The sequence below is a fragment of the Gambusia affinis genome, linkage group LG12 (genome assembly GCF_019740435.1).
Source record: "Gambusia affinis linkage group LG12, SWU_Gaff_1.0, whole genome shotgun sequence".
Taxonomy (NCBI): Eukaryota; Metazoa; Chordata; class Actinopteri; order Cyprinodontiformes; family Poeciliidae; genus Gambusia; species Gambusia affinis.
In genome coordinates this window covers 25,653,102-25,677,129 of record NC_057879.1, presented here as the reverse complement: position 1 = coordinate 25,677,129, position 24,028 = coordinate 25,653,102, and the positions used below count along the sequence as shown (strand labels likewise).

At 38.5% G+C, this 24,028-nt stretch overlaps 2 protein-coding genes across 5 annotated transcripts in view; one reads left to right on the top strand and one right to left on the bottom strand.

Moving 5' to 3' along the window:
- Positions 1–1,531: 1,531 nt before the first annotated feature.
- The window catches only part of LOC122841635 (ATP-dependent 6-phosphofructokinase, platelet type-like), a 25,354-nt gene continuing 2,857 nt past the window's right edge, over positions 1,532–24,028 (top strand). The window contains exons 1-21 of one of the 4 annotated variants that reach the window (XM_044135109.1): positions 1,532–1,789; positions 4,614–4,687; positions 6,588–6,665; positions 7,479–7,668; positions 7,748–7,913; positions 8,004–8,048; positions 8,281–8,389; positions 10,414–10,509; positions 11,022–11,114; positions 11,201–11,326; positions 12,300–12,364; positions 12,482–12,551; positions 13,942–14,088; positions 15,552–15,622; positions 15,837–15,924; positions 19,538–19,690; positions 20,917–21,081; positions 22,292–22,353; positions 23,297–23,408; positions 23,580–23,679; positions 23,795–23,900. In XM_044135109.1, the coding sequence (XP_043991044.1) occupies positions 1,681–1,789; positions 4,614–4,687; positions 6,588–6,665; positions 7,479–7,668; positions 7,748–7,913; positions 8,004–8,048; positions 8,281–8,389; positions 10,414–10,509; positions 11,022–11,114; positions 11,201–11,326; positions 12,300–12,364; positions 12,482–12,551; positions 13,942–14,088; positions 15,552–15,622; positions 15,837–15,924; positions 19,538–19,690; positions 20,917–21,081; positions 22,292–22,353; positions 23,297–23,408; positions 23,580–23,679; positions 23,795–23,900 (2,225 nt within the window). In that variant the 5' untranslated portion in view covers positions 1,532–1,680. Of the gene's footprint in view, positions 1,790–4,613; positions 4,688–6,587; positions 6,666–7,478; positions 7,669–7,747; positions 7,914–8,003; positions 8,049–8,280; positions 8,390–10,034; positions 10,131–10,413; positions 10,510–11,021; positions 11,115–11,200; positions 11,327–12,299; positions 12,365–12,481; positions 12,552–13,941; positions 14,089–15,551; positions 15,623–15,836; positions 15,925–17,379; positions 17,533–19,537; positions 19,691–20,916; positions 21,082–22,291; positions 22,354–23,296; positions 23,409–23,579; positions 23,680–23,794; positions 23,901–24,028 lie in introns of all 4 variants that reach the window. The other 3 variants (XM_044135105.1, XM_044135108.1, XM_044135107.1) reach the window with 3 other exon arrangements.
- pitrm1 (pitrilysin metallopeptidase 1) overlaps positions 22,378–24,028 on the bottom strand; it is an 18,723-nt gene continuing 17,072 nt past the window's right edge. Inside the window, exon 28 of the transcript XR_006372416.1 lies at positions 22,378–22,604. The gene's annotated coding sequence lies outside the window, so the exon portion shown is untranslated. The remainder of the gene's footprint in view (positions 22,605–24,028) is intronic.

Below are 24,028 nucleotides of genomic sequence, written 5' to 3'. Positions count from 1 at the left end.
CCTCCCCGTCCTGGAAGAGAGCTCGGACCTGATTGGTGCGTTCAGCCGCCAGTCAAGTGGACACCTGCGTCAGAGGCTTTCCGACTTTGCCAACCAAAGGTAGATAAAAAATGAAGACCTACCACTCTCCTTCCTTTTCTACCACCGAAATAAGAAATTAAACTCAAATTAGCAGAAGGGTGGTAGCAAAATGTTCTATTTTAGTAGTTATGTAACTCATGTATTTTTTTTAATATTTATCTTTCTTTTTATGTTTTTATCTCTTTTGGTCCTTGTCATAAATAGTCATATGTTTTAATTTCCACATTTACAATTACTTTTACTGGTTTGTGTGAATTTTTACTGAAACAAATTTAAAAGTGGAACTGTAATTATGAACACCAAAACTTCTATTTTTAACATTGCTGAAAAACATAATATAGTAACTTCAGGACATCTTAAATACATAAAAGCAAGAAAGTTTTGCTCTGCCACATGGTCTGCCTGACTAGACAGTCGATTATTTGCAAAGTAGATGGTACTCTGAGTTTTTTAAGTAATTATTAAATGTTGTTCAACTTGTTGATTTAATTTCAGAGATGGTGTCACATTGATAACTTTTTAAATCTTCCAGCATGTGAAGCTTAAGGGATATGTCTATATCCTACCATTTTGTAAAGCTACGTCATTTTGTGGCATTTTGTAGTCTCTGGCAGGGGTTTGAGATGAATGCATTTATCGTAACTGGTTATTATATGGCTTTCTGTGAGAGAGTAACTAACAAAATCACAAAAATTGGGTGGGAAGTTCAACTTAAAGTCAGGAAAACAGCGCCCTCTGTGGGCAGAGATTAAACTTGAATTTTCAAAACATCTAGAATTTTAAAATAGATCAGAAACACAGAAACTTTCATAGTAACATAACCTTTTTAAAAATCAGAAATAGATAGCAAAGAAAACAAATGTTCAGTCAATCTCTGAGAAGGAAAATTAAATCCATCAACTTCAACATACAACAAAAGTATGAGAACAAAACGACAATAAAACATGTCTTATGTCTCATAAGACATGTTTTGTTCACATTTTATTCATGTCTCAAGATGACGTGAATAAAATAGAAATATTTTAAAAGAATGTATCAATGTAGAAAATAAAAAATAAGACAGGCAGTGACAGTGGAGATAACAGATGAGCAAAAATATTTTAGCAAACAAAACCTCTTCAGTTTGTGATCCTGTTTCAGGTGATTGTGGTTCTGAATCCTGTTTGAGCCCCTTGAAATTTACATGAAGGATTCACCTGAGGAAACGGGGAAACCCGCAAGAAGCGCATAAGTAGAGTTACAGGAAAGTTACTTTAAATCGTCTGTTTTTAAAGTGCAAAGAACAAAATTCTTACGTCCAACAACAAGAAAACATTTATTTTTTATATATAAGTTGCTGTTTTTCCTCTATCTCTTACTTTTCCACAGAGATGCGGTGGAAAATCCTCATCCTTGTAAGGAAAGGAGGCAGTAATCTGTCCTATTGTAGGATCTTTGGAAAGGAGGTGGAGGAGGAGGGGGGCGGTACCGGCTGCGGCCCTTCAACTGCCTCCCTCTCTTCTGCCACTGATACCCCCAGTGTTACCCTCCGGTGGGCTTTCTGAGGAGTTCAGCTAAACTTCACCGACAGCCGCTCAGAGACCCCGGGCAGACTGAGAGATGGCCGGAGCGACTGGACCGAAGCGGCAGGACACCCGGAAATTTTTCGAGAATCTTTCTGGCGCTGGGAAATGCATCGCCGTGCTGACCAGCGGCGGAGATGCTCAAGGTAACAGAGTCAAGTTGGGCTGTAAGAGCGAGCTGGAGTCAGGATGAGCGCACGATCAGAGAGCTGAATCTAACTCCGCTCCTAAAGCAGCCTGTCGGGTCACTTTCTGTCTAAACCGTCTGGAAACATTAAAGTATAAAAGCCTAATAATTTATCCGTAATTTATGTTGATTTTAGTGTATCCGTTGGTTATTTCTAGTTTGAAAAACACTACAGACAGGCATCTGTCCGATAATGGATGTATCTGGCTAAGCTTCCCAAATTGCGCATTGCCCGGGAAGCAGGAACACCTTGTGCTTTGATATCAGCGCGTCACAACAAGTGAAGGAGAAAGAAGTTCCTCCTAATAAATTTTCATATTTTATATATCAAATATTTTTCTGTTTGGGATTTAAGTGTGTGCTCTTGAGTCTCCCGGACTGTTACGCAACAGCCTGCGCTCACCCCCCGGTGTCTCTGCTTCGTGCGGGGATGCTGCAGCATTCTCTGCAGAGGGAAATGTTACAAGTTTTAATAAAGACTCTCAGTCTGTTAGAAACACCTTCAGCGCGTGACTCAAGGCACGTGCATACATTCAGAGCGGATACAGTATCAACAGGTGACTAATTAAGTCGTATCTTTTTAATGCGAGGTGTTCTAAATATGAAACGTCACCTGCGCCATGCATGTATGCACAGTTGGCTCAGGCCAGCGCGCGCATCCCCCAGGGGGCATGGCGTTATTACCCAACCTGATCGGAATTTCAGAGCCTTAATTATCTGCAATTTCCGCAAGTCGGTGCACCAGGTCCAGTAACGCAACCCCACATGACCAGATTTAACTACACTCCAACTTATTTTTGATGAATTGTTTTGTTACGTATTTAGAATATGTATTAGTCATATATATTTCTTATTTATGTAAAAGTTCTGAGAGTGCGCCTTATTTCATTTACGAGCTGTAAAATGTTGTGGTTTGGACTTCCTGCCAGCTGTTTTTTTTTGTGGTTTTTTTTTTTGTTGCTTTTTTTATGCCTCAGAAATAAATCCTCCCGCATCACGGAAGCTGAGTCACGACTGAGCCAACATCAAATTAGCTGAATAAAACTATGTACATCCGGTGCAGCTTTTCAGATTAAAACGGCTCAGTGTAGCTGTTAGAGTTTGCCTTTTTATTTAGAAACAGTTTGGAATCTACTTCCGGTGACCTTCAGTGACTTTACGTCTGCTGTCCCTGAAGGTCAAGCAGACTACGTGATGAGCAGCGAGTATTTACAGAAATGATGGTGTGATGGAAAGTTTGAATTCCGAATTTGTAGAACAAAAATAACGGTAATAATACCTAAATAGTTGCTTTTAAAGCAGTATAATAATGATTGCCATTAAAATGGAACTTTTGGATGATTTTTATCTAATCAATGGTCTAACTGCATCCCTGCAGCCTGCACAGAATGCATCTTTAACCTCATTAGAGTGTGATTACTGATCGGCTCTCCATATGCATTGAACATGTTGTACTTTACTATGTAGGACACACAGATGCACCAGTTAAACCAGTGCTATTGTTGGCTGTTACACAACACCGTGTTCCTATAGGCTGCTGTGAGAGTGGAGGGATATGCTCTTCCTCAGTTGTCAGAGCCCCTGCTGTGCATCGTGGACAGTCTTTGTATTTAGGACAGGCTCTTTGTGGCAGCAGCTGAGATTTAATTATAACTGCACCTTTAAAACTGGGCAGCCAGTGTGAAAGTGATATAGAGTCAGACTCATCTAGCTCATCTGGAAGCACTGATGTCTGTCTGTATCTGTAGCTCTGAGCAAATAAATGCTACTGGAGAGTTAGTGTTTGTAGTTTTCCAGTCATAATGACCAACAAAAACTGTTTTCACCAGACCCACATTCACCCAATAGATACCAATATACAGATTGGTAGGAAACTCGGGGCTAAAAGCCTGAGTTGCATTTTACACAAATCTATATGAAAGCTGGAATCAAATCCACAACCTTTGGATTGCAAGACTCATCACCTTCATCTCTGAGTCTGAGGAACAATGTGAACCTAAAATCCTGTCTTCAATCCACATTTACCTCAGAAAAAGACCGTCTATCAACTAACACATAAATGAGCTGCTGTGTTCTGATCAACCTGTTCATGTAAATCAACAGCAGCTCTGAGATCCCAGACTGAGATTTAAAGCCTGTCTCATGTCTAATTGCACTAAGTGCTCTGACAGGTTTTTTTATGACTTGGCACAAAGTCCTCTGGGCTCTCCGGCTCTCCGGCTCTCCGGCTCTCCGGCTCCGCTCTCCGCCTCCCTGCTGGTTTCAGCTTATTTAAAGAGCAGGTCACTGAGGTCATGCATGGTAACACTGGAGGAGCTGCAAAAATGCACAGCTCAGGTGGAAAATCTGTCAGCCTTACCTCCCCAGATCTGGCCTTCCTGGTCATGTGTATGAGTATCTGATAAAACCATATGAGGTTTTATCAGATAAAACCTTGCACCTCACAGAGGTTTGTCATTATAGAATGTTGTATTTATATCTTCAGAGCTGTGAAGATTTTTTCACCACACTCCAGCTCTTCTTGAATCAAGAGAGTTATGGGACTTTATTTATGCAGCGTGTTTGAACCAGAGTGCTTTTTAAGAACTTTTAGCTCTTGAATATAAGCAAAGGAATATGTTAAATAAAGTACCTTCTGGATACAGCCTCTCTTGGTTGTTTTGGAAAACATAATGAGACTTATTTGTGACTCATGAGATTACTGTTTGTCATTTTAATGTCTGTAGCAATAATCAACTTTCTGAAAATGCTTGAAAAGCCTCTGATTTTCTCTTTGTTCCCAGGCATGAATGGAGCTGTCCGGGCTGTGGTCCGAATGGGGATTTATGTGGGAGCCAAAGTCTACTTTATTCACGAGGTGAGAATGACTCAGAGTCCAGACATGACGATGGAGAGTCTGCAGTATCTGCCACTCTCAGCTGCACACTAAATCTGTGCTGACAGCTCTGCTGTACTGGGCTGTCACTGGTCTGTCACTGGGAATCAGGGACCAGCATGAGTCAAGCTGACTTCCCCATTTAGTTTTTATACACCAAAAAGTACTATAAAATAATTCATATATAACTGAGCTGTGTTGGGGAACATTAATGTAAGTAATAACAACTAAACATTTACAGTTATTATTTCACCTCAGGCTCAAGATGATGATTTAAATGGCACAAGCAACAATAAATGAATAAAACATAAAACATTTTATTAAAGTAGAGCAAACACTGATAGAAGTTCTCATTTGAATGTTTTTTTAGTTCCATTTCTTTTATTATGAAATATTCATATTTTAAATACTTTGAGGTGTAAGATGAAAAGAGGCCAAAATTCACACAACCTGCAGAATTTTGTCAATATAAGGAGTCGTCTTAATGTGTTTGGGAGTTCCATGACTAGATTCAGTTTTTATTACATCATTTTACAGAGCAATGATTTGTATTTCAAAGATTAAGGCTGGCTTTATAATATGCCCCTTTGCAAACTGGAAACACTATTTCCATGTTTTGGAAACCAGGTTTTATCTAAAAGCTTGAGGTAATATGATTATAAAGTGAGTAAATGGATGATATTTCTAACTTGCAGAAATATGGTCAGAGGTTCTTTTAGAAGTGTTTTGGTGTTATGTTCTTAAATTTAGATGTTTATTGCATTGAAACAAATAACTAAATAATATTTTCCCTCCTTTGAATGAAACACTCATACTTCTGTCTTTAAGAGGTGCTTTCAGATATCTTTCAGTCTATATTCTATTTTTTTATTTTCTTTTTTTGGCTATAGGGTCACCAGAAAGGCATCTGATCCCTCTATATGCTTTGCATATATTACTGTGACTTTATGTTTTATGAAGATTGCATGTTATTTAGCTCCATCTTCTAATGTGTTAAATTTGATGATACATGGGTTACTCACAATTAATTGCAGACAATATTAGAGTCATTCCTGTATAAATAGGATTCTGATTCATATATTGACATCAAGCCATTTTCAAAGTGTGTTTACATGTATTATGTTGAATAATTTTCAAAACATCATTTGCAGCGATGGTTCCAGGGGAAGAATTAAATTGCTTTTGTGCAGCACTTACTTAACTTCAGCTAAACTGTGCAGTTAGTCTGGATTAACCAACATAAAAAACATAAAGCATACATTAAACTGCAGGTATTTGTGTGAAAGCAGATTAGTACAGAAATAATCCAGTTGTCTGACTGTTTTAGAACAAACAAAAATGTCTCCAGGTAGAGCCAACCTGGTGACGGTGAGGAGTTAAATTAGCAGAGGTACGATTCATCCTTCACTGATCACATTTTGTTTCAACCTGGTGAAACCACTGAGCTGTTAGTAAAGATGCTTCACTTTTACTCTCCTGGTGATTTTTAAGCCTTTGTTGTGTCTATGGAAACAGTGAAATCTCAACAATGATTGCCACAGTGTATGGATTAAGTCACACTTTGCTTTCTCTATTTACAATACAGGCCATAGGATTAGTATTCTCCCCAATTTATCAAAAATAAATTTTACAACTGTGTAAAATTTACTGATTAAAGAAAAAATAGTCTTCAAATTAATTGTTTTATACAGTCAAATGTTCTCTTGTATAATAATAAATACTCTTTTTTTGTCATCTTTCTAACTGTATGAGCATATTAAGCCCCAAAAATGTCTTAAAGCAGGTTTTGTCTTTAAATGCTGTTTATTGCTTTAAAATTAGGATTTTCTTTTTAAAATAAGAAGTGAATAATTTCTTGCCTTTTTGTTGATTTTCATCTCAGGGGTATCAGGGGATGGTAGACGGTGGAGACTACATCAAAGAGGCGACGTGGGAAAGTGTCTCCAGCGTTCTGCAAGTGGTGAGCACAACCTGCCGTTCATGTTTCTGCTCACACGCTCTTCATGTTCCCTTATTCTGCTGTGAATCATGGGAATCTCATGTGTCATAAACTGTATTCTTCCACCAAGAGGTATTTGGCTGTGTGCATCACTTACCTGTGTGTGGGAGTTGACTTTCCTGTCGTTTATCTTCACTATTAAGCATTTAAATCCCTCTGATAAAATCTGACTCTGGTGGGACTCGAACCCTCAACCTTTGAATAATCCAATTAGAAGTCCAATGCGCTATCCATTGCGCCTCAGAGCCTTTATCTGTGTGTAGAGCACAGTTTTGTCCACCAACAGATTTTCAGCTAAGTACAACTTCTATGGTAGTTGAATACTATTGTGCTTTTTTAACCATAATCTGTTTTAGGTCAAGTTCGTGTTATCAATGTAATTAATACTCCTTCCTTTTCAAACACTTTGTTGTGTGTTTATTTGAAAGATGTTTTTTTTTGCTAAAAGGTGGTTCTGCAATTGACTTGTACACAATGTTAATCCATCTTTATGTACAACTAATTTTTTAAGTACCAAGTAGTTTATGGAAAGAACTCATTACTGCTAATGTGTGTCTTTATGACTAATTGTAAGAATCCCATGTATTGCACCATAGAATTCATGATTAACTCCTTTTTCCAACCCAAAATGTTTCCCATCCCATAAAATACATACTAGCCTTTGCAAAAGCAAAAAATCACAGTTGTCCAGAAACTTAGTGTTTCAGTATCACAAATGTGTCAGAACTATTGAATCGTATTTAGAGTCATTTCTATGATTGTCTCTGTCTCTAGGGTGGCACTGTCATTGGCAGTGCCCGGTGTAAAGAGTTTCGCTCCCATGAGGGCAGACTAAAAGCCGCTCACAACCTTGTTCAGCGGGGCATCACTTACCTGTGTGTGATTGGTGGAGACGGCAGCTTGACTGGCGCCAACCTGTTCAGAGAAGAGTGGAGTGGCCTTTTGAATGAACTCATACAGCAAGGTGATTGTTCATCTTAAATTCACAATTTCTGTGTTTCAGCTTTACACACCTTAACTCTTTGTACTTTCTGTGTGTGCAGGGCTCATAGATGAAGAGGCAGCCAGAAGTCATTCTCATCTTCACATTGTCGGTATGGTTGGCTCTATCGACAACGACTTTTGTGGCACAGACATGACCATTGGCACTGACTCAGCCTTGCACCGGATCATTGAGGTGGTGGATGCTATCATGACTACAGCTCAGAGGTGAGTATATCCCTTCATGGTTGTAAAAAGACCAGAAGACACAAGTAACTCCATAAATTGATAGAACCGTTTGTTTTCTCTGTTTTCCAGTCACCAGAGGACATTTGTGCTGGAAGTCATGGGCAGACACTGCGGGTAAATGAATTAAAGATGCATGTATGAATTATACATTACTGAAAAAAATACTAAATGCAAACTCTTAAAAACATGTTGCACGTTTTGGAAGCTTATCTTTTTCTTTATCAAGGTTGTTCTAAGATATATGATGTTACGATGCCAATTTGGCTGCCTATGTTTTTACTAAATGCATTTCAGCCTAAAGTCCATCTTACATCAAAATAGTGTGGACATCTATGTGTGTGTTTAGATACCTTGCTTTAGTCAGTGCCCTCGCCTGTGGAGCAGATTGGGTTTTTATTCCAGAGATGCCTCCTGAAGATGGCTGGGAAGACAACATGTGTCAGAAACTGTCTGAGGTAACCTGTGTCTTTATTTTTAAAACACCAATAATCTTAGAAGATGTTTTTATTACAAATGGATAAAACTCCTGGAGGCTTTCTTTATCACCACTCTTTTGGCCACACAGCCAGTCAGCACTAAGAAAATGAATGGCATGGACGTATCTTATAGTTTACTTTTGAAATCATACCATGATGTCTTTCTCAAACACAATCAGCTGTGGTCTGTATCACATTCACAGTTGGAACCAGTTATTTACATACTCACACACACACACACACACACACACACACACACACAACTTCTTTAAAGTTAGAAGATTACATACACTGAGATAGCCTATATGATGAAGTCATGGTTTTGCACTATTCTGGTTAATTCATAGCTTTTAAGGACCAATGAGGTAAACTTGTAGGTGTATTTAAAGGTAACACCTAAACCATTCTTCTCAATTGTGTGATATCATAAAACAATAATTTCAGACATCAAGACGAGAATTTTGGACCTCCTCCATATGTCTGAGTGAGGGAGTGTAGATTTTACAAAATCTCTGAGGCTTCAAGTCTAATAAACAAAGAACAAGCAATGCTGATCATAAATTCAAACTTAATAGTTCCCTGAGGAATGTGAGCTAAATAAAAGCTGTGTGAGATCATTGTTTGTAATTACAAGTCAATCCTCTGTCCTATCATTAAGAATTTCCAAATGTTTTGGAAAGCTCAATAACACTGCTGCTATAGAGAGATTCAAACCCACAACCTGTGAATAATATTCACAGGTATTATAGGTCATTAGAAGACTAAGATGTTCTTGACTCAAAGTATTTTAGTCACTTTAATTCAAACAGTTCATGACCCACTGGTCAGTGATTCAGACAGATGTAAAGCTCCATATCTTGGCAGTTATGTCGATATCTGTGTCAAATAATGATTTTGCAAGGAGAATGAAAAGCAAATCAACGGCAGTTGTGCTTATGAAGCCATCAGTCAGAAAGCTGCACTAACCATAAATAATATAAGCAAAATAGTAAAATAGTGCTTGGAACTACACCTGCTGTCCAAAGCAGCTGCCCATGGAAAACTAGAACATCGCTAAGCTCCTGTTTCTGTACTCTGTTTTACAGAGGCGATTGTTTTATTGCAGACTGTCAAACAAAAGTCACAAAAGTGTTAAAAATATTTTTGAAACAGAATTAACCATAATAATGAAAATACAGAGGTATTAGTTATTTGTAAACATATCTAATACATTTCATATCAACTTGAGCTGGTCGCGTTAGAGTTCACACTGTTCAGTCCAGTTTTAGGTAGAATGTTAGTCACTTTAGGAAGACAGCTGTAATGGGATCAAAATTATTTTCTGAGAATATATTTTCATTTACGGAATCAGTCATTGCTCTAAACATAGACAAGGGAACAATTAAATCCAACCTTGGCTAGAAATTAAAAAGCAGGCCAACTCTGAGATAGCATAGTCTCAAGAAGATATCATGAAATGTTTCTTTCATCAATAATTTTTCCCTGTAACATCTATTGTTATAGGAATGAAAGCACATATTTTTAATCCTAACCAAAGCATTAAATTAAAACTGGGCGGTTTAAACACAGTGTTCCAAGAGTTGTGCTGTCATTACTTTCCAATTGTGCTTTTGCTATTGTCTAGAGTCGATCTCGAGGTTCCAGGTTGAACATTATCATAGTTGCTGAAGGAGCCATTGACAGACAAGGACAACACATTACCTCTGATTTAGTGAAGAAAGTGAGTAAAGCTCAGCCTCAGGCTGACGCAGAGGAGAACCAACAGCTGGAACACTAAGTGGAAATGGATGGTTCTCAAGACGTTTACGTAAATAATTTCAGTTTGGTTGAGATGCTTGTCACACTGCCAGGAATGTGACAAAGTACAGATGACAATCGGCAACAAGTGGAAGTTTTCTCGCGTTTTGTTCTGAGATCATCCTCCATTGTTCGATCCAGCTTGTGGCACTGCAAAACGTTTTCTGTCATGTTTTCAAATACTTGTGCTTTTCATATTTCTCTAGAACCGTGCTGATAAGAAAAGGCTGAACATTATTATTGTAGCTGAGGGTGCCATTGATTGCCACAACAAGGCAATAACCCCTGATTATATCAAGGACGTAAGTATGGTCGCGAAGCCTCGTCGTCTGGTGGATGCTCGAGTTCTCCCTCATAAGCATGAGTTTTTTCTTCTCTATGGTTTTGGTTTCCTCACGATGGAAACACTTGCCACATTTTATGCTTCACATGTGGTAATTCCTAAAAAAAAAAAAAAATGCACCATTTAATTTTCCTTGCTTTTTGTTCCTTTCCCACATTATTTTTTGTTTCCGCCCTATTTTTATTCTGGAAATTTGACCTTGCATGTCCATTATTTGGCACGCACCAACATGACAGGAGATGGTTTGCATGATTTCTCCTCTGTTACTTTTTTGTGATTTGTCCTACCTTTTCTTAAAATCTGTTTCATTTCAAGAAGTCTTACAAATATCAAACAAATAGGAGGCATTGTTGTTTCCTTGAGTTAAGGTTTATATTATAATATATGCTACATCTATAGACATTATGGCAGAATATATTCATTTTAAAAGCAATTCTGTTACGTCTGTTAATCTATGATGTCTGTCAATAGCTGGTAGTGAGCTGCCTGGGTTTTGACACCAGGGTCACCATCTTGGGCCATGTACAGAGAGGTGGGACTCCATCTGCCTTTGACAGGATTTTGGTAAGTCATCATAAATCAATTACAATTCCTTTTCTTTCATTTTTATGGAGATGGATTGATAAACCCCTGCTGAAATGAATTTCCAGGCCAGTCGAATGGGCGTGGAGGCAGTGTTGGCTTTATTGGAGGCGTCCACCGACACACCTGCCTGTGTTGTGTCTCTAGTTGGCAACCAGGCTGTTCGACTACCGCTGATGGAGTGTGTTCAGATGGTAAGTTGGCTTGTTCATGTTGACCGCAAATGTATGGAGAGTTGGCTGGTGTGTATCATGTGGATGCCTGTTCACTTATCAGACTCAATGACCAATTTCTCAAAACTTTAAGCAGTTATTCGGACTCCTTTTATCATCTCGTTCTGTTTTCTAAAAGGATGAGAGCGAGGTAGAAGTCTGAACCATCAAACGGTGGTTATAACTCTATTTTGACTCGACAGGTTGCACCGAGGTGTGCCATGACAGAACAAACCACTGAGCTTCAGACAACAGTCATGTTTTTGAAAGCTGATAAAGTGCCATGCAGTAGATATGTGTCACCCTTCAGGAGGGAATACACTCATTACCACTGTTAGCCCTCCATGTCAACCCTGCAGAGTTTCAGTCTACTCCTCCTGTGGTTTTTGTAATTCCAACTCTACAGTATTTCAGAAACCTCACATATGTTCAGAACATGGCAGTCTTGATTGGTGAATCATGAAAGGCAGAGCAGAGCGCAGAGTTCATTAACCAATTGTGAAAGAAGCTAGGATGCACTCCAAGTATGACTTTTCTTATTACTTCTTTCTTTTGACTGACAACAATGAGAGTTTTAGCTTTCTCCCAGTACAACTTTTTCTCCCAAGTAACACAGTTTCCTTAACTTTAGTTTTATAAAAATTCTCTCCACGTGTTAGGTTGATGTAGTTGCCATGGTGAATCAAGGTAATAGGTGGTGGTTGATGTATCTCATAGCACACTGTCATTCAGGACTAGGTTGCCCAAAATCTCACCGTGTTTTGTAAGTACAATAAAAATGAAAAATAACTTTTTTGAAAGTTATTTTCTGAAATTATCCCCAGGTGCTTCCAGTTTCACTGAACTTTACTCACCATATATCAGTAGTTACCAACAGACTTGCTCAAAAAGCAGACCAGCTACATGCTGAATGCATTTGTTTTTCAGTAAAGCAGCTCTTCTGTTTTGCCATCAGACTCAGGAGGTACAGAAGGCCATGGATGAGAAGAAATTTGATGAGGCGGTCAGACTGCGCGGCGGGTAGGTCTGAGACAAAACTCATGAAATGTGCAAATAAGCCATCTGGAAAGAATTTAAAGCAAGGTATGTAATGGATTTGTGTTATCTGAAAACTTTAACTCTATTTTCAATGTGCAGGAGCTTTGAAAATAATCTGAGCACCTACAGACTGCTTGCTTCTCAAACTGCTCGCTCTGAACTCCAAAATGTAAGCGCCACTGCAAACAAACACCACAAAAAAAAAAAAAAAAAATGAAGAATACAAAGAAACCAGAAATCCATTCTTTAAATTTTTTTGATGCATCTTTTCCAACAGCTGCTCTGAGATTTGTACATTAGCATAAGGTACCGCCTGGTCAGGTGCATCCTGGGTGCTGCAGTCTTTTTGTGACACTAACAGAGTCTCTGTTTTTCTGTGACTGACTTGAGGGAGATGAGGAGAAGGAGGCAAGGGATGAAGAGCAATCTCATGTATGTGATGGGTCAGCTTCTGCAGCTTGTGCAGGTGTAGTTTGCACCGTTAGTTTTAGGCAAATTAGCTCAGACTCCTTACCAAGCTGTTGGCTTCTAATTACCATGCTGACAAAAAATGAAAAAGGTTTTGTGTATTCATGTCTGAAATAAATCTCTTTAAATTCATATTTTCATTTTGTCATGGTAACAGAGTGCCACAAAAGGGTCAGTGCTCCACACCAGTTGCTCTGTCCATCTTTTCTTATTTTTTTCATGGCTCTGCTTTGTTGTAGAATTGCATTCTTATAGAGAGATGCATGGGTTCTGAAGCATAGACACACAGGTAATGACTTCTATGCTTCACATAAGTATAAAAAATAAGCATTGAGTCTGAAGAGAAACATTACGCATAACTCAAAATTATTTTAGAGTTTAAATGCATGACATACATTTGTTTTTTAAAGCTTAGCTTAAGCTGAATTCAAGAGGCAACTGACACTTATTACCTATATGAATTTGATGCTGTACTTTTAAAATTTCAGGTGAAAATGTAACTCTACATAAAAATGATTCTGAAAATAGGACTTTTTTCTAAGTCACTGTTGCGATCTAAAGTTAATATCAGTCAGAAATTTTACAGTTCTTGATAAAGTTTTTTTTCACTGTCAAGAGTTACTTATTAGTCAATTTTCAATAAATTTAAAGTTTTAGTTTCTTTATCAGCAGAAGTTCTGAAAGGTCTTCTTTTGGAGGTTCTGACATGAACGTGTTGCTGGTCCTTAGTGCTGAGCAGATTCTTAATGCTGATGGCTGCTGATGTTTTCTGTGGTTGTCATGAGAAAACAGAAGTTGCTGATTCTCTGCTTTTGTAGAAGCATGTGGCTTCTTGCATGTTAGGTTCTCATTGCAGGAACTATTTCATTTCCTCAAACATTTTTAATGCTGAGGTTTACATATGCTATGTTCAAACACTAAATGTGAAATTCCTGCATTAGGTGTGACTAAAAGATATGGCAATGTTTGGTGTTAGAACATGCGGCCTTAGCATACGCAGAGCAGCCGGATTCTGCTTCATCTGCTGCATATTTAGCACCTTTCATGGTTGCGCGTCTTTGTGTGAAATATCTGCCCTCCGTTTTCCTCAGAGCTCCTTTAACGTGGCGGTGATGAACGTCGGCGCTCCGGCTGCCGGTATGAATGCCGCCGTGCGTTCTGCCGTCAGGGTGGGAATCACAGAAGGCCACAAAATGTTTGCTGTCAACGACGGCTTTGAGGGCTTCTACAAAGGACAGGTGAGTCACAGCAAAGCTTTCTTCTTTGTCCAATTAACTATAAAAATTGCACAGACCAAAAAAGGCTTCCAAACTCAAAGGATGCACCAGTATTTTATTGATAGGCAAGGCGCTGATTGGATAGACTTTGACGTGCTCCTGCTCTGAATAGTTCATGCCGACGGGGATCAGTGGTGTTTATTTAACACCATGCTACGCCATGAGTGGATATGTTACTTTCGTGTGGCATCGTTCATTTAATAGTTTAAATTTGATCATTTTTAAGGACAATCTAACCATCTGATAATAAAAAATAATTCTCTACCCACTGATACTGTAGTCTAACAGTAAGTGTTATATCTACATATTGTTGTGTGAGATTACCTAAAATAATTATTGATTCTTTGTTGCAACATTTGCATTGTATGTGAAGACTAACAGGCTTATTACTTAGAATGTTTTGATATCTCCAAAACATCTGTGACAGCCTGGATGATGTGTTGATTAGACAGCTTATATGATGTTAACTGCATTGTAAGGTGATGTCGTGTTAATTTCCTATGGAATACCCAGAGTACTGAAATGAAAGGCAGATCTGATAAGGTTATTTTACAACTCACAGCATGCAGACAATAAGTTCTTTATTGCAATTGAGCAAAAGTTGTTTTGTCATAAAAAGAAGCAAGACATAATTTTATTTTAGTATCCTGCTTGATGTGACAACTTTAAAATTCAGTCTGCATGCAGCCTTGCTGCAGTGACAACAGCAGCGTCCTGTAAACAGTTCTGCTTACTGTAAGCCAATTACAGAACCTTCCCCAGCAGCAATTCCATTCATCCAAAGAAGCGGTCTCCAGCATGCTCTGCTGACCGCTGGCAAACACTTGCTTGTGCACCCACTCATACACACACACTCACACACACACACATACGGTACATGTGTTAGGATGTTCCAGCAGAGCTGTGGTGACCTGTGGGAAGCGATTACTCTCCGAGGTGAGTGGTCACAGAGGAAGATTAGATGTGATTGAGACGTGAATCAGTGATCCCTGAGTAAAAGCTCTTCTAAATAGGACACAGAGCAGCTTGTTTGGTAAAACTCTGCTTGCATTCATGCCATATGAAAACAATAAAGGGGAAAAAATGAGACACTCTCTTTACTTTGTTGTTTTGAAATATAATAATAGCACTAAAATATTAATCTTTTCATAACCTTATTATTAAATGTTGCTTTAGCTTAGTAATATTTGTCTTTTCTGTCATATAACAAATCTAAATAGATATGTGTCACTGCGGTTTGCTGCTTTGTAAAAGCAAACATCTTTGTTAATACAGCACACCTCATGAACAGCCTCAACACTTTGTCTGTTAGTTGGCAACTGTTAACAGGGAGTCTTGTGTTGATGTAATGATGAAATTTTTTTCTGTAATTCCTTTGCAGTCTTTAGAAGCACCTCGGCAGCTTTTTGTTTTATTCTCCTCAGATCAAGGAGATCAAATGGGGAGATGTTGGAGGTTGGACCGGCCAAGGAGGATCTCTGCTGGGGACAAAAAGGTGAGAACAAAAACAGGTCGACCTTAAGTTTGTAACATCTTCAGAATGAAGAAGACATGGCAAAAAGAATGATTATAGAATGATAATATTTAATTTTTCCCTTTCAGTTTCTTTTGCTGCATCTTTGATAATTTTATAGTTGGGATTGAATGGTGTGTTACTTCCTATGAAACAAAATTTTAAATAAAGCAAATTTTCTCTGTTCCCCATCAAGAACTCTTCCAGCAAAACATCTGGATGCAATTGCTGAGCAGATGAGGATCCATAACATCACTGCTTTACTTGTAATAGGAGGATTTGAGGTATGTTGCTTTTTATTAGACAAAGTTATCTTTTTTTTTATTGAAACTTAAGTTTTTATTTTAATATTTTTAAATATAACAAAAAGTATTGCTAAAACTCTTAGAATTTCATTCCGTTGTTTTATGTTCATGTTCTATTGTGATTGATCAGTTATTGATTTTGTTCATTTTAATCATTGCAACCTGTTTCCACTGCTGCTGTCCTGTATTTTACAGTGGATCTTAAAGTGTACACATCACTTCTACACTGACAGGAATTTCAGTCTAACAGATTTATTTGTTTTTTTTTATTTTACTTTATTTATTTCTGTAATGTGATATGTGTCACATTAAGCAGATTTTGAAAGCCTGGCATTTTAAACAGTGTTTGTACACTTTTTAGATCCATTGGCGACCTGTTCTTTTTTTCAAGTCTGCTTGAGTTTTTTGCTTTCACTAGCTATCTCTATTTAACATTTCAGCTAATAAAAAACATGTCTTGACCTCTTAACTTTTTAAAAAACCACTAATTGATGTATAAGAAATTGTTTCAGACTTTATTTTAAACACAGGACTGTGCAAAGTATTGAAATGACATGGAGTCATTTTCAGAAATCTGGTGCCCTGGAAGCAACTTCTAAAGAAATTAGGTTTGGTTTAAAACTTTTGCACAGTACTGCAAAGTTTTTATTTATTGGCAAAGCTGCATCACCTGTTGTGCATAGCACTGCCTGCCTTATTGGAGCAACTTTTTGCTCCAATAATCATTGTTATTTGTTGATTCCATGAGATAATGAATAAAATATTTCCGGGTGTCCCCTGACAGATCAGTGCAGCTTTGCCAATAACAGAAAAGCTTCATTTTTTTCATCTTTGTATCTTTTTTGTGAAACAAGCAACATCAGCTTCCTGTGCATGTCTGGTACCTGCAGTGATTGGCTTGGCTCTCTCCCTTTGGCTTCTCCCTCCACTACGCTCGTCCCTTCAACTTTGTTTTTCCCAAGAGTGTCAGTAATTTTCCCACCACATTTCTCCCATCAGCAGCCCCCCCGTCCTACATCATACTCCCTCCCTCCCTGTTTGGATACAAGCCACATTCATCAAGAGTTTTGTCTCCCCATCAATGCTCGCCCCACTTAATTTTCACATTACAGATCAGCAGATATGAAAAGGTTCCAGCACATTTGGACCCAAAAGTTATTAAAATCTTTCTGTTAGCATTCCCTCCTTTTAAACTGTACAGACTTTTGTATCTAAAATAGAAGATTTTAACATTGAACTGAACAGTTAAGCTAATGACTATCTTCCTTTGGATCTTATTGCTGTCTCAGCTTCTTCCTGGACTTTTTCTTACCTAATAGCTTTTCTGCATCCTTGTTCTCATTCTGCTACGTTAATATTTCAGCGTTACGCCTCACTTTTCTGCCATTCATCTCCTGATCCCAACCAATAAGATGCTGGCTCTCCACGCTGCAGGCATACGTTGGATTACTGGAACTCTCCTCGGCTCGGGACAAATACGCCGAGTTCTGCGTGCCCATGGTTATGATCCCAGCCACAGTCTCCAATAACATACCTGGTTCAGATCTCAGCATTGGCTCAGACACAGCTCTGAATGCCATTACTGACGTAAGTGTGGCTGGTTTTGAGTGCACATGAGTGTTTGTGGATGTGTCAGTCAAACGCCGTCCAGTCGGTCAGAGTTTGGGACTCTTCTGACTACCAGCTCGCTTCCAAGAATCAACAAACAGAAAGTGAAAATTGAAGTGTTTTTATTATTATTAGAGTTCTGGTATCGGAGAAAACTCATGCAACTGAATGATATGGCTTTCCTCAAAACATATCTCAAAACATATTACCTTTAACCTTTAAATTTTACAAAGTTAGATCAGTGTATTTAGACAAAAAAGTTGTGAAATATGTCAAATTAACAGGGAGAATAAAACATTTTTGTAATGGTTGTCAAACTAAGCAGTAGAACTTAGTTTCTGGGTTTAAGTCAGATACCAGATTTGGGTATAATTATCTCCTGTAGTGAGTCAGATGATTATGGGGCTGGATGCATTTGATTCAAATCTACATTTTTGTTATGGTTGACCCAAAATAATACAACAAATCACGACATTTATTCTGAAGTGAGCTATTAAACCTTCAAACACCCTCACTGTAGGTAAGCTATTGTTAGTTAGCTGCTTTGCTAAATGCAGGTTCAATAGAAACATTATTACCACGGCGCTTAGTTGAGCCGGATAAAACAATACAAATGTACTATGAGTCTGAAAAGAGGTTTAAACAAAAAAAAAAAACAACTAAACTAAATTATGTGAACATCTACAATCAGTATATTTGGCATCCAGTGTTATGGTAATTTTAAAATATGTGGTTTGGCATACTGTGTGAACCACATGTTATGGTGAGGTTAAATATTTTAAAGATGCATCTCTCATCCAGCGAGACGTACCTGACCAGATATTGTTAAGGATGAATTATTTAGTAGGGCCAAGATATTACTTCTAGTTTTTACTACTTGATATATGGATCACAGATGCAGTTGATGTGTTAAGTTTTATTCTGTTGTGATGTATTACTTTCCAGTCCTCTTTCTTTGGTGACTGGTTGTTAAAAATGGCTCACAGCTGAAATATTTGGAAAAATATACAGTAAACACGGTCGACCTTCTGCTTGACCTTTAGCCTTTAGCTTTAGCTGCTTAACCTTGGCTGACCTTGGAGGAAAAATCTAAATACACCTACTCTCACATAAAAAAACATTAAATACCAGTGATGGCTGGTATTAAATATCTAGTACAGTAGATATAAATAAAAAATAAACATCATGCAGTCTGATGAGTTTAACTCTCCCTAAATGGAGCTGATGAGTTGGAAACATGTTTCTGCTGTTGGTTGTTGGAGGTGAGCTGGTCTGCAGAGGTGCCAGGTAAGTCAGAGCATGCAGTGACTAGTTGCATGCTTGCACCTCGGTCGTTGTGGTCTTGGTGTGTTGTGTCAGTGCAGTTTGCTGTTTGTGTGCTGATAAACACTCAGCAAGTGGGCGGCGCGCCGACTCACAACACAGACTGTAAGTTCCTCTGAAAGGCTCGTTAAAGTCAAGCCTGCTGACACTTTCTGTTTCAAGACTCTTTGCTGGATGGACATAAATGGAGACAAATCCTCTGCAGTCCCGCCTCGGCCTTTATCTCCATGTGTCAACACCGTGACTTGTCACTGCAATGGCCTCACCCCTGCACCCCGCTCTGTCCCCTCTCAGCCAATGAGAAGCCAAAGCCCCATCCCTGACGTCCTGGAGAGAGTCAGCTAAGCAGCCCATCCATTACAGAGCTGAATGCTCATGGTTCCAGTTAAAATAAAGAGGCTGCCCCATTCATGTATCCTTCATTTTCTATTTCTTTCTAAGTCACAGCTCCCTTCTAGCTCATATAAAACATAAAATTGCTTTTAGCACTGCATGTTTTGTAAGCAAAACAGAGTTGAGTTTAAACCCAAAACATTTCGACAGAAAAGAAGGATACAGGCTGAGGGAGCCCCAGGGCACCATGATCAGTTGGTAAAGACATGTAAAGCTGTAAGTTCCCCCCCTAGTGGTCTAACTGCATATTACGGGCCACCACCATCAGGCCTTTGAGTCCCTGCTGGAGCTGTACGAGGCCCGGGCCAACTACAAGGAGTTTTGCATTCCCATGTGCATTCTGCCTGCCACCATTAGTAACAATGTGCCGGGCACTGACCACAGTCTGGGAGCCGACACGTCGCTCAACGCCATTGTGGAGGTAAGACCCGAAAACAGAAACACAACTAATGGGTCAGTCTAGAAAAAAATAATGAGAAGACAGTACATTAACCTCTAGAACCCGACGGACCCAGTGGATCCGTCGGGTTCTAGAGGTTAATGCACTCCAAATCAGAGCAGGGCCTCAAAGGGTTAATGAACTGAAGCTTTACTGGGTAATATGACATCAGATACTCTGTAAAGAGTTTAGCCAGACATTACTTAGACCAGGGAGTTAACAGACTTTTGCAGAAATTGAGGCTTGATAATTTGGGGGGAAAAAAAAATAAAAAATTCTCACAAATGTTATCAAAATAAAACAAATAAATGTCTTTGGTGAAGCAGATTATCCAGTTACAAATTCATATTTTACAACAGCAGAACCTGAGATTATGTCGTTTGGTATTTTCCTTCAGAAAAAAAGTAACAGTAACTGCTTTTTTTTTTTTTTAGGATAGAGTTTGATGGTTATAAGGGTTGGAATGCCGCAGGATAACTATGTGCAGATTTAAAATCATAAACTTAAACTTTCTCACTTATTGGTGAACCAATGAAAAAGGAAGTTTTGTCATTGTTACCTAAACTAAGTCCTGGTAAAATCAGGCAAATGCTTCATTGTTGCATATTTTAGGGTATCTAGTAGAACTTAAATTTTAATTATTGAGGTCTTCTTGTACAACCACCTTAAAAATACCTACAATCTGTAGGCAGTAAGAAAAAGCCCAAATTAAGCTGGTAACATGTCTGCTGAACCCCTCAGCACCACTTCAAATATCAGTGGACAAACAGAAGCTTGTGAGTACCTGCATGTTTAACTGAGTGTCTGTTTCCTTGATAAGTTGTTCACTGCGTAACTAAATATTACTGTGTTGCAATCTGCATGTTTTGATGAATTGAATTTTGCCAAAAGGAGGTTTTCAACCTGTGTATCATTGTGATATTGATACCCTGCAGGGATTTTATCCACTCTAAAGCAGAACTGCTGTTGTTTTTTTGTCATCTGTCACAATTATACCATTTGTTGTTATTTAATCCTCCAGCTGGAGGTTCTCTGATTCCAAAGGGATCATTGGTACATAATTCCATCATATTTTTTATAGTATCTGAAATTATCCAGTTTGACTTGTCTCAGCTCTGCTTTTGAAATGCGATCTCTGCAGCTGCATGCCTAAAGAGAGATGGAAATGTTTAGTTTTTTTTAAACTGTGTAACTTCTGTGTGAATCAGACATGCGATCGTATCAAGCAGTCTGCCAGCGGCACCAAGCGGCGGGTCTTCATCATTGAGACTATGGGGGGCTACTGCGGCTATTTGGCCACGGTGGGCGGTCTGGCTGCAGGAGCCGACACAGTCTACATCTACGAGGAGCCGTTTGACATCCGTGACCTGCAGGTCAGATTCAAATACATTTATGTACCTGCTGGGTAAATTGCACACATTGTTTATGACAACTTGGTATATCAGCCGTTAGTTTACATGCATCTTCGGTCAGGATGTGTCAGGAATTTGCACGTGAGCCAGATTAAAGATATGCATACAAGGGAATTTATAAATAACCTCTGAGCTGCATCATTCATTCCATAACAGCCAGATCTCTTTAGAGGATTAGAGACAGCAGGACTGTCAGTGTTCGTTGTTACCGTTACATTGTCCCAAAAACTGTTTTCTTTAAATTTACTGATAAGAAAATTATTAAATTACACTCTCTTGTTTTCAAATTGTTTCTTTTGAAGTGAAAACATTCTAATGTTTTACTAACTAGTAGTGGAAGGCTTGAGGCATTTATTAAAAATTAAAGTTTCTATGAGAAGTTAAGAGTTCTTAAGGTTTTGGTTAAATGATCAATACACTCTATTATAAGCAGATAAGAAAATTGCTTTTAATCATATTGACTTTATACTGTATGTAGCAGACAACAGAATGGTGATAGTAGAAAGAAGCGGCTAAAGAATAAATAGAGTGAAATTTGAAACATTGTCTAAAATAGACTTGCATACACAGCAGCAACAACAAACACAGCAATGTGAAGGAGAACAGGTTGTGCAGGAGGAATCGCATGCAGAGCAAGATCTGAACATGCCATTCATTTCACATTTAAAACAGCCACACGTTAACAATGGGCTGTACATTGTTAAAGTTACTATGAAGGATGTTACCATCATTCATAGTAACAATAGCCTATGAATGATTTTAATAAAGTAAGATAGGCAAATACCATAAGATAAGTTTTTTACAATTTGATAACATTGTAAAAAATGTTAAATGTTAAACTTTAAATACTAAAACCTTGTCCTGATTTTTGGAAAATATTTAAACTTTTAAATATTCTTTCATGTGGAGAAGTGATTAAAATCTCACAGAAGAACCTTAATGGACTCTTAACACCTAAACTAACATTAAACTAACGTTGTCTCTCCTTATGCGACCAGTTGCTAAAAAACAGTGGTTGTGGTGCCCTCTGGTGGTGCTTTTGTTGCACTGCGCCTCTGTGTCAGGTGGAGCGAGCACACCGAGGAGTCTCAGAGTTGCAGCTGCTTGTCCAGGTTGGAGGCAGCAGGCGTCCTTCCCTCAGGTTCACGTCAAGTCTTCCCTCTGTTTTCAGGCCAACGTCGAGCATCTGACGCAGAAAATGAAGACGAGCATCCAGAGAGGCTTGGTGCTCCGGTGAGTTTCATTCTTTTTGTGAAAGATTATTATGTTTTCAATTTGCTGGTGTCGGTCTAGCTTTAGTCAACACACAAAAGTCTAACAGATGAAAATGTTAAATTGTCATGAAAATGTTTCCATTGTTGAAAACTCTGTTATTATGTTATTTTCCAGCCTTCAAAGTAACCCTTTAGACTTCCTGTGATGTTGTGTGTTGCGGTTATTTTAGTCCACTGCAGTGTTTAAAATGCTCCCAGCAGGATGAAGCTCTGTGGAAATAGGACAAATGTAATATTTTGAACAGAGCATAGGTGACATTGTGAGGCTGTGCTGAAGGGTGCACCTGCATTATAATTTATTACAGCACACCAAAAACAGAACAATAATGAATGGAGAGTATCTGCAGGCTGCAAAACACAGAACACTTCAGTTTAATGAACTTAAAAACAGGACGAACTGAACTAATTTAACAAAATAACAACTTCTACTTATATATTATGTGGAAAAGGTTTTAAACCACATATGATCCTAATCAACAGTTTTCTGAAGATCTTTTAAATGCTTTTTCTTGAATTATGGCTGCTTTATCCTCACTTATCTGATATTAACTGAATAATTAGTAAGGCTATCTGCTCAGGTAGTGCTTCCTGTTTTAGTTTTTAGCTGTAGTTTTTAACTTGCATTGCTTTAAAATGAACAGTGTGAAACTCGTAGCTGTCTGTGTCTTTGATGTTCAGAAATATGTCCTAACATCTGTAGTTATCTGTCTTGTAACAAGCAAAAAGCAAAGCAGACTTTTTCCGTCATTTTGACCTTAAAAAGGATGTTGAGCCACAGATTTTCCTTCATGTCTGCAGTCTTGTTAAATCATATACCTAAATATATTGCATGAGGCATCTTCTTCACGTCAGGTATGTCTTCTGTTCCCTGTTTTCATTTTTGCCTCTGTTGTTTATTTTAGAAATGAGAATTGCAACGAAAACTTCACCACTGATTTCATCTACCAGCTGTACTCTGAAGAAGGTCGAGGCGTGTTCGACTGCAGGAAGAACATCCTGGGTCACATGCAGCAGGTCCGACTTGTAAAGTCTGGTCTAATGGTTTAATTATCCCTTGAATGTTGATTTATAATGGTCAATCAAAGTATATCTTTTAAAGTATCCACAGTATTTTAAAGGTAAAGCTTTTCTTTTACTAAATCTTGTAGAATCTATAAGGCCGTGCCATTATCTTCCCTTCAACAGGGCGGCGCTCCGTCTCCCTTCGACAGAAACTTTGGCACCAAGGTTGCAGCTAAAGCCATACAGTGGATCACACGGACACTCAAGGAGTCGTACAAAGAAGGTGTGTCATTACCTACTTATGTACTCAAGTCTGATTGATTACATATTAATGTTTTTGGGAGATTTTCACTGTGTTCTGTCTTGGCTGTAAAAGTTGACATTTTCCTCATATACAGGGAAAGTGTTCACCAACTCAGAGGACACCGCCTGCCTGCTGGGGATGCGCAGAAGGGCGATGGTCTTTCAACCTGTAGCTCAGCTCAGGGAAGAGACCGACTTTGTGTAAGATAGAGATTCTATTTTTATCCTTCCAGTCACGCTGTCCAAAGACCTACATCTACTTTAAAAAGAAAATATGTTTAGGATTAAAAGAGAACTATTACATCCAGCACGAATATCTTGGCATGTAG